Source organism: Myodes glareolus, chromosome 9, assembly GCF_982192425.1.
Source record: "Myodes glareolus chromosome 9, mMyoGla1.1, whole genome shotgun sequence".
NCBI classification, from domain to species: Eukaryota; Metazoa; Chordata; class Mammalia; order Rodentia; family Cricetidae; genus Myodes; species Myodes glareolus.
Genome location: NC_142034.1, coordinates 25,232,589 through 25,242,849, shown reverse-complemented (window position 1 = coordinate 25,242,849; position 10,261 = coordinate 25,232,589). Strand labels below are relative to the sequence as shown.

Sequence of the window (10,261 nt, the reverse complement as noted above, 5' to 3'; positions counted from 1 at the left end):
CCAGCACACAGGAGGCAGAAACAGAGATCTCTGAGTTCAAGGTTATCCTGGTCTGCAGAACCAGTTTCAGGACAGTTAGGACTACATAGAGAAACCCTACCTTGAAAGTCCAAATAATTAGTGGGTTCCTTCTTCCGTATCCCAGGGGTATCAGTGACTATGTGGCCTAGGTGGTGCCAGCCCTATGACTCCTGTCCTGTCTGTCCTTTCTCCGTGCCATGGCCATGCTGGCTTCAGGGGGCCCCCACCCCTCTGCTAGCCACCCCAATTTTTTCCAGGCCCATGAAGATAAAGAAAAGAAATAACGAGGCAGAAGCCCAGAGGAAGAAGATCCAGGAGAGAAAAAAAGAAACAAGTTTTATTAAAGCCCCAACACTCGGCTAGAAAAACCAGAAGGGAAGGGAAGAAAGCAGGGAGGCAGGGGAGAAAGAAGGACATTAAAAAAGAGACAGAAAACACAGCAACCCTTTCCATTTAGAAATTGCCAAGTTACACTGACAGGTCACAGAATGTCCACAGAAGCCATCACTGCTACACCGACACAGGCCCTACGGGGTGGATGGAGTGGGCGTGGAGCCAGGCGGACCTTGGGGGCCCCACTTGGGACCCCACTAAAGCCTTGGCCCTGAGGCCCCTAGGGAAACAGTATATTGTGGAAGGGGCCGAAGAGAACCCCCCATGCGGGTAACACAGCACAGTGGGAAGGGGTGAGGGAACCGGGTACAGGGTCCCCCAATGTGGCAGTAATACAGCACAGCGGGCAAGGGTGAGGAGACCGGGTACAGGGTCCCCCAATGTGGCAGTTTCTCTTGTCAAGCACACACTGATGGACAGAGCGGCGAGGCGCATGCAGCTGAGGGGGCATTGACGTGCTGTGGGCTTTGAGAAGGTGTGGGGAGGGAGGCCTCAGGAGGGGAGCCGGGCGAGTGGTGCAGGATGATGGAGCACACACGTGCACACGCACACTGACACACGAAGAGGCCCTCTCACACACCTGCCTGCACCGGAACACAGCCATACCCACAGCTCATGTTATCTCTACCCATCCGTATACGGTCCTCACACGAGTAGCCAGGCATGTCCGTACACACATTACACCTTCCTCCCAAGGTTCCTTTCACACAATCATGCTGACACCCAGGCAGGTTATGCTCATATACATGTACACAGCTTCACACATACAATATAAGTTTTGCCTATGTACACACGCTCCACGCATGTGCACAGATAGAAGTTATGTGGGCTTGTGCCAATGTGCACACACGCAGGCTGCACACAATCCCATACAACTGCCTCCCAGCACACACATGTGCGGGAACCAAAGCGAAGAACTATGTAAATCCCACAGACCCTGCCTGAGAGCCTGGGCAGCCCTGTATGAATGGTCACTTGTCCCAGCTCCCCCTCCTTCCACAAAGGACACTCAACTCAGGACAATGACGGAGGGGTGCACATTCAGGTCACAGGGCTGAGGGGGTGTGGGGGCAAGCAAAGAGTAGCAAGCAAAGAGAAATGGAGTGGAGGGGCCCCTCCCCCTCCCCTCCCAAGCCAGGGGTCTCTGTACAGCCAAATCAAACCAAACTGCTTCACCACTACAGAAGCCAGGCCACAGCCTGTCCCCAGCTCCCTCCCCTGCCAGACAGCAGCCAGGGAGAGTGCGCTGTGGTTTTCTTTTTTTTTCTTTTTTAAATATTTATATATATTTATATTACGTATATTATATATATATATAATATGTAAATATATTTTTAAAACAATATAAAATGTTAAGACACTTCACTTAAATGTAAAGAGTTGCTTGCAATTAAAAGTAATTGCATCATTGTGAGGTCCCTTTTTTTTCCCCCCATTTTCTAGGGTTTTTTTTTTGTTTGTTTTCTTTTTTGTTTTTTGTGTTTTTTTGTTTTTTTTAATTTTATTTTTGTCTTTTTTTTCTGGGAGGGATTTTTTTTCTTCTTCTTTTGTTATTTTTCAAAAAGGCTTGCTTGCCTTGGTACAAAAATGATCAAAGCTAGAAAACAAGGATGAACCAACAAAACAAAAGCAGAAATTAAAAAAAAGAAAAGAAACAGAACCCAGTTTTCCCTCCCTCCCCAAACTCAACAGCTGCCACTGGCCTCCCCTGCCAGGCTTCAGGGTCTTGGGCTCCGTCCCTTCAACAGTTCCTTCCTGTGCTTACCAGGTGATAAGTCTCAAGACCACACCTCTGTGCTTACTCTACTTTGTGCTCCCTCCAGCCCTCCTTGCTCTGGCCCCTCTGTGCCTGCTGGGGACCAGGCCAGGACCAACCAGCCTCTCCCTTTGCCTCCAGGGTTCACCCAAAAGCCAGTCTGCCCTGTTCAGGACCCCTACAAGGTATCCATAGACTGGAATACTAGCTGGTGGCTCTGCCTTGGGGACCCTCAAACACCTCATAGTGGTCACCAGATCCCCATAGGCAAATCACATCTCACCCCTTCCCTGAAAACCCTCAAATCATAAAGGCTGGCTGAAGGTCACGTTGCCCCCAGCTAAGGGTCAGTCTTTACTGCACCCACCCCCCCTTCTCCCTATTTCCCTCACAACCAGACCCTATCCCCCCTCTAGACGTTTCTAGGCCCTTCCACCTTGCCCACCCCACCCCCATAAAATAAGTTAATGGCATTTAAAGTGCTAAATTAGGAAACTAAAAGTTACCAAGTGCCCTGTTCAGGGTTGCCCTCTCCCAAGGCAGAGCCCCAGGGGCAGACAGAACACAGGAGCAACCCACCAGAACAGGGGGGCTCCCACCAGAACAGGGGGGCTCCTTCTGTCCTTAGCTAGCACCAGCCAGACACTGAGCAACAGTGAGCCAGCTCCTCCCCTCGCACCAAGTGCCCCTTCCCAGCCATGGCCTCTTCTCTGACAATCCCATCCTGCAGGCCTGCCTACAGGCCCACCCTGGTTCAAGAGGAAACCGCAGGCCAGCAGCAGAGGTCTGTTTCTTCGAAGGCTGGACAGGCAATGGGGCGTCTCCCAGGCCAGGGTCTGTCGCCCTGGTCCATCGTCCAGTCTGATGCTGGGTCTGTCCATGTCCGTTTGTTCCTCCAGGAAGGAACCCAGTAACGGGAGGAGGGTCTCTCTCCGCTGCAACAAGTCTCCGTGGCTCAGAGTTGGTTCCAAGTGTTCTTGGGAAGTTAGGGGAGGTGGGAACGTTGGATGGACTTAGGAGGAATAGGGTGAGAGAGCAGAGGGAGAGAAGATGACAGGAAGTAGGCCGAGGGGGCCCCCCTCCCCGTTAGGAAACAGGAAGTCAAGGAAAGTCGGTGTGTTTGGTTTTTAGTTTTCTCTTTTGCTCTTTAAAAAGAAAAAAAAAAGAAAAAGAAAAGAAAAGATCATTAAAAGAGAATCACTTAAAAAACCAAAAACACCAAGAGGGGATGAGAGAGCTGAGGGCCATGGCCCCAAAACCCTTCAGGGGTGAGAGTGGGGAGGGTAGAGTGGGCATGAAAGGAAGCAGGGAACAATGGCAGGAGGGAGGGAGGGGCAGGCCGGGTGGTGGTATGAGGGCTTCTAGAAGGAGATGGAAGAATTCCTTGCCCCAAAGGAAGTCAATACGGGGATGGAGGTTCTGGAACCAGAGGGCTTTTCTGAGACTGGGCTCGAGGTCTCATTCGACCCGCTCATTTCTTTAGATGGTTTAGTGGCCTGGAACAAAAACAGGGGTCAGGGGTCAGAGAGAGCAAAGGAGAGCCTCCATGCTGGCTCCTGGCTGAAGTGTTGAGAAGTGGAAAAATCCCACAAGTCCAAGAGAAAATGAACTGCGAAAGCGAGAAACGAGAGGGGACTTCTGGAGAGAGTGGTCCTCTGAACTGGGGGGACAGGGTGGGGAAGTGTCTGGGGGGGCAGAAAGAAGGGGGAGGGAGGCATGGGGTTGGATCAAAGGCCCGGAAACCAGTGTAGGGGTGGCTTCAGTCCATGGTTACTGAGAGGAAAGACAGAAGACAGAGGAGATGCCAGAGAAACCCAGGCAGAGGGGACGAGGGACGGGAGGGTGGGAAAGGGAGGGAAAAGAAGTAAAAGGTTAGCAGCAACAGGGGTGAAGCCAGCAGATGGGGGTCAGTAGCTCAGCCCAGCTCAGGTGCCACCTCTGGCCTGGGTGGGAGGCCCCTGGTGTAAGCAGGGGTGAGCTAGCCCCACCTGGAAACTCTGAGGAGGCATTCTGCCACCACCACCACCACTACCACCCCCGCCAGCCCAGACTCCCCACTGTAGCCCTCCCTGTCCGCGGCCCCAGCTCTGAGTGGTCCTAACAGTGGCTGGAGACCAGGCTATGCTCCAGGCTCGCTCTCCCAGTCAGAAGGCCCTGTGTGCACATGCACACACATACATACACCCTCCTCACTTCTCTATTGATCCCGGGCTTGTCCTTTGGAGTCATGGTCTCTCAAGTAGGGTTTAAGAGCCACCTGCATCATCTCCAAAGGACAATCCATGGCATGTGTCGCAGATGCAGATTCCTGGGGCCCCTTCCTTCCAGGATCATCTCCACTTTGAGGTGGAAATGTGCATTTTGAGCTGGGTGAGGGTGACACAGACCGGATTGCTGGAATCCTGTGACTGAATCCAATGACTCACCTGGAATTTATCTACCAGGCCTTGATAAAGAAAAAAAACAAAAAAAAAAAAAAAAAAAAAAAAACCGGTGCTAGTAGCTGCACACACCTTTAATCCCAGAACTCAGGAGGCAGAGCAGGCAGATCTCTGTAAATCCGAGCTAGCTAGCCTGGGCTACAGAGCGAGTTCCAGGACAGCGAAGGCTACACAAAGAAACCCTGTCTCGAAAGGAAAAAAAAACACAAGGCTACGGCAAGAACTTAGAAAATTACAACCCAGTCTGGGCTACATAGTGAGACCATCGCAACAAACCAAACCAGCAACAAAAGTCACTGTAAGGAAAAGGAGTGAAGAGGATTGTGTGGCACACTCCAGTGACCTGCCTGAGGCTTCCGAGATCAATGCTAGGCCTGTTCTCCCCTAAAGACCTACGGAGCCACCCAGCTGCTAGACGGCTCTCCCAAGTACCCCGGGGTGTGTGTGTGGGGGGACGACGATGCTACCATCTACCTCAGAGGAAAGCAGGAGGTCGCCCCACTGCTGGTAACTGTGGTCTCTTCGGCAGGCATACAAGTGGTCCGCCAGTGACTCATACAGGCTTTACCAAAGTGTCAGCTGGTAGCCAAGACTTCCCTTCCCCTTCGGGAGAATCAAAGCAAGCTGTGGATTCAGCAGTGGATCCTCTGCTGTGGCCCTCACCGTCCGTCAGGGTCCTACCCCACGGCATTCTTTGTCTATTGCCCAGGGCCAGGTGTGACTGGACCGTCCTGGGCCTTGGAACAAACTCAAAACAGGCACCTAAGGGCTCTCTTCCAATTGCCTTGGGCTGGGTTCTGCCCCGTCCCCACTTCTGCCTTCGTGTCCCCCACTTAAAAGTTCCAACTCCGAGCTGGAGCTGCCGCTCAAAGGCTAAGAGTGCTTCTGCTCCTGCCGAGGACCTGAGGGCTGGGAACTCTAGCCTGAGGGGTTCTAATGCCCTTTTCTGGCATCCATGAGTTCCTGCATACAAGTGGCTCACAGGTACATACAAACTGACTCAGGCTCACACACATGCACATTAATAAAAAAATTAAGCCAGGTGGCCGTGATGCACACCTTTAACTCCAGCACTTGGGAAGCAGAGGCCCTCTAGACCAGGCTGGCCTCAAACTCACAGCGAGCCACCTGCCTCTGCCTTCCAAGTACTGGGATTAAAGGTGTGCGCTACCATTGCCCGGCTGCATTCACACATTTATGGGGATGTCTCCCCAGTACCTCCTCATGGAGACCATCTGTGATTTCATGTTTTATGGAGTTCTCAAGAGCCAGCTTCCATCTGGGGATACACTGGCTGCAACTCCATCCAAGATCCACTAAAGCAAAGGGAACAGGTTGCTTGGCAACTCTATGCTGCTCGGAGTTACCGGGTCTCTGAGGGTTTCTGCCACATTCATGGCACCTGCCAATGGTCTCCTGTGAGGTTTTTTTTTTAAGATTTATTATTTTTATTTTATGTGTATGTATGTTTTGCCTGCATGTATGTTTGTGTACCATATCCATTCCTGGTGCCCATGAAGTTCAGCAGAAGGCACCAGAACCCCTGCAACTGGAGCTACAGATGGTCATGAGCCAATGTGTGGGCGCTGGGAATTGAACCTGGGTCCTCAGTGAGAGTAGCGATTGCTCCTAACCACTGAGTCATCTCTCCAGCCCCTTCCTACACCCATGGGTCTTGATTTTGTTAAAAGAAGCAGAACCTCGGTGACAGACAGAAGCCTCAGATTCAGCTTTCCTCTGGGAGAAGCAGGACACTTCTGGACCCGGGGTCCATGGCAGCACCTGCTGCTAGACCACACTGCTTCCTTATTGCTGCCTTTATTTAAAATTTTTCCTAAGAAATATCTATTACTTTGTCAGAAAGCAACGTTTCGAAAGGGCAGACCCGGGCACAACACGAGTGACAGGAACGGCTGGCAAAGGTCAGCAGGGTGGGACAGAGGCCCAGGCCTGGGTGGAGAGGGGCAGGAAGGGACCAGTGGCATCCAGCAGCTGGATTTGGTGGGGTTTGGGAACTGGGTGGTGGCTCTGAGGGGACAACTGGGGAAGACACAGGTTAGAGAGATGTGTCACTAGACAATGGAGGAGCTGGAGACACTGATAGAGAAGGGGTGGAGGGGAGGAGCCCGCCACAGTGGCCAAGGCAGGCAGAATAAAGCAGGAACAGGTACAGGACAGAGACCTATCTGTGACATCTGTCATCTCATTGGCTATCTGGCTAGGTGGGTGTCCGTCCTTCCTCACAGCTCCGTATCCCTCCCTCCCAAGGCTGCATGGTTGATCCAAGAGGACAAACCTCCTCCAGTAGCTTTTCCTCCATAAAAGAGCATCCTCGGACCAAGGGCATACAAGCAGATGTACTCTCTGGCTCAAACCTTCCAACAAACTTTCAAGGCTCACAAAGGAACCAGGGAGGGCGGATGGGAGAGCTGGGGTGGGAAATACCAACCCAGGCAGAGTCTGCAGTGGCCTAGATATGGAGGATGACTAGACAGCCACACAACCTGGGGTAGTGAGAGAGAGAAAGCCCGCATGGCCCTTGGCGGCTTTGCACCACACTATGGAGAGGTCTAGGGAGGACTGAACACCTGTCTTCCTAGCAGGCAGCAGGTAGATAAGGGCTTGTGTACCAGGGTTATCTGGGGCCTGTAGCTAGGTCAGTCTTGGTTCTAACGTTATTTGCTATGCAGGTCTTTCTTTTGCTATAGGCTGAACCTCACAGCCAGCCTTGGCCATCCCTAATCTTCTACTTCCGAGTTTAGGGTCTCCATCTGGACAGAATAAGACCTTCCTGGGACTTCAAACAGGCCTGGCACGTAAGAAGCACTCAGGAGAGGTTCTGAATTGAGCAAGCGCGCTGAAGGGCTCTCTACAGCTACATCCAGGGCCTCCTTCACTCTCCGACCAGGCAGACCACACAAGCAGGCTCCAGGGTCACAAGCACCATGGGCAAAGTCTATCAAATCCAAACCTACAAATGGAACCCCAAGGGGCTGTTGCCCCTGCAGGATTTCTACCACACCTCTTCTGCCTTCCAAAGGTGAGCTGAGCCCACCAACCTGGGACTCAAATGCGGGGGCAAACGCAGCTTCTTCCTGAGCTGAGGATGGAATGAAAGGTGCAGAGCAGGTGCGAGCATGCCCAGAGGCAAAGACAGGCAGGAGGGGAAGATGGCTGTGGTACGGACTGGCTTTAGAAGTTACCCAGCCACTAAGGAAGGGAATAAAATCTGCACAGGGCAGACGCTGCACAGGCAGGGAGCGAGGCTCCTCTGTCCTGGAGCAGGAAACTGGCTGTGAACTCAGGGACTCACGTCTATACCAGATCCAAAGCGCCGGGGCTGCAAGGAGGAACAAGATGGAGGACGTCATGACAGGGAGAGACCCACAGTAACTGAAACCATCACTGGAACAGGGGCACATAGTAGAGGCTTGGTGTATGACCCTCCAGGGGCCTGGGTGTCCCAGATCCCACCCTCACCTGCTGCTGGGCCTGGATCCTCATGTACTCCGCCCTTTGCTTGCTGTGTTTGCCTTTGTCGGGGCTGCCTGCTGGGCCCTGGGTTGCCTTCAGTCGAGAGGCTCCAGGAGTCACCACCTTCATGGGTGGCACGGTGCCACCACCACTCTGTGGAAAGAGAGAGAGGGCTGAGGTGGGACCGTTCTGCACGGAGCCCTAAGCACTGGGTGAAGTCTCTGGGGTTAGGACCTCCTCAGGGAGGCCCTTGGATGCCTGGAGACCCCGCGCTGACTCCCCATAAGCATCCAAGACTTAAGTCCCTCTGAGCCCAGGTTCAAGGCCTCCCTGGAGGAGATGATCAGGCTTGTTAGAGCTCATGTGTGACTTTCCTGAATGTCCCAGGGGCAGCTGGTACCCTCCTAGGAGGCCACTTTTACAGGGAAGGCCCCAGTACCACTCAACTCCCAGCCAAGGACACCTTCCTGGTCCCAGGAGACAGTTGGAATTGGGGGGTCTCTAATAAAAGAGCATCCCCAGGTCCATACCACCCCTAGAGCAGAAGGCAAGAGGTGAGATTTCACCCCATAAATGGGCACGTCTGGCCCCATGGCCCTCCCCCATGGAACAGCCCTTCCCAGGGAGGCTCTGGGGACCCAGAGGCGCCGCCGATCAGTGAAGTGACAGTGACAGAAAGAGTCAGAGCCAGGAGGGGGAGGAAGGGGTGGAGAGAGGAGAAAGCTTTATTCCCTGGTTCACAGAGAGCAGGCAAGGCCAGAGCCCACCTGATTCATGCCCAAACAGCAGAGCTGAGTCCTGGGTGAGCCGGCTTCCCGGCCGCCCCTGGCTCTGCCCATAGGCCCTGGCCTGGAAACAGGGCTCCCAGAGGGAGGTAGGCTGAAACAAAGACAGTGGGGACGATGGAGGCAGGCCGAGCTTCCGTGGCCCCACTCTCTCCACTCTGCAGGCCCAGAGACTGGAGCAGGAAGGCAGCGGGAGAGAAGGGGGAGGCAGCCACCTGAGGGGATGAGTGTGGGGACTGGGGGCTGCTTGGACACGTCATAGTCACGTTGGCGCCCATCTCGCTCAGGGTGGCTTCTAGCTCCTGGAGCGTCTCCTCCAGACTGTCCATACGCAGTGGGGTAGCATCCTGTACTGGGTGGCCTGAGCCGACAGCCTCTTGTCCTCTATTGCAAGCTTGACTGTCACATTCAGAGTTTTGAGGGGTCTCCTCTGAGTGGGTCTCAGCAGTAGACGGTTTCCGAGTCTCATCTAGCGATGGCACCAAAAGACTGAGAACTCCGGCTTCTGCATTGTGTGGGCTCTGTAGAACTGTTGGCTCCTTTCTGGACAGTGAGCCGCTCCGGGGCCAGAGTACCTCAGCAGCTAGTCCCAGCAAGGCCTGTGGGCCATGGCAAGCCCTTCTGCTGCCGGCCAAGGTCCGGGGTCTTGGTGTGGGGACTGTCCTGGGGCTCTCTGGCAGAGAGGGAGAGCCGGAAGTGCATTCTGTCAAGATGATCTGAGGGATACAGAGAACCCTGGGATCTGAGGCAGCCTGAGGGGACAGAAGACGAGAAGGATTGTGATCCCTGCAGACTGAATCTTGAGCTGGGGTGCGCTCACTTCCTTCCTCTCCCAGATAGGGAAACTGAGTCAGGGAAAGTCCTGATGATGTCACCCAATAGACTGGAGGCAAAGCTGAGCCTTGAGTACAGGTGTCTTTCCTTCCTGCATAGCCATGGACCCCTGCTTCCTGCTGTCAATGTCAGCTGCAGAAGCATGGGGCTGTGTCCCTTTCCCATCACTGTGGTAAACTTGGGAGCAAATCTCAGGCTTCGTCCCACTCACGATGGGATAGTAACATGGGGTGTGCAGCAAATTAAATGAGTCCATGAGGACATCCTAATTAAGTGCCTGGCATCATTTGAGCAAATACAAGCTACTGGTTAAATTGACCCAAACAATCGAGACCTTCCTCAGCATGAGCAGAGAGTGGACACTGGCCTTCACCTCAAGGTTTGGGCCATCTTCCTCAACTTGGGCTCTGCACTCACACCCATGAGGTCACCCCCAGCGAACTTAAAGGAGAGGAGCTTGGGCATGGCCAGTTCCTTGGTCTCACACACTGGGCAATGCTCCAGTTAGGTACCTGTTTCTCCATGAGCTCCTTGGCTATGGTTCTGGACTAGACCCA

General features: G+C 53.5%; 1 protein-coding gene across 14 annotated transcripts in view; it reads right to left on the bottom strand.

Moving 5' to 3' along the window:
- Nucleotides 1–331: 331 nt before the first annotated feature.
- The window catches only part of Srcin1 (SRC kinase signaling inhibitor 1), a 63,856-nt gene continuing 53,926 nt past the window's right edge, over nucleotides 332–10,261 (bottom strand). For 8 of the 14 annotated variants that reach the window (XM_085695725.2, XM_048450869.3, XM_048450868.3 and 5 more), the window contains 3 exons: nucleotides 9,086–9,622; nucleotides 8,092–8,238; nucleotides 332–3,666 (listed from right to left, as the gene is read on the bottom strand). In XM_085695725.2, coding sequence (XP_085551851.2) covers nucleotides 3,532–3,666; nucleotides 8,092–8,238; nucleotides 9,086–9,622 — 819 coding nt within the window. In that variant the 3' untranslated portion in view covers nucleotides 332–3,531. Of the gene's footprint in view, nucleotides 3,944–6,413; nucleotides 7,952–8,091; nucleotides 8,239–9,085; nucleotides 9,623–10,261 lie in introns of those variants that run through there. The other 6 variants (XM_048450877.3, XM_048450878.3, XM_048450880.3 and 3 more) reach the window with 3 other exon arrangements.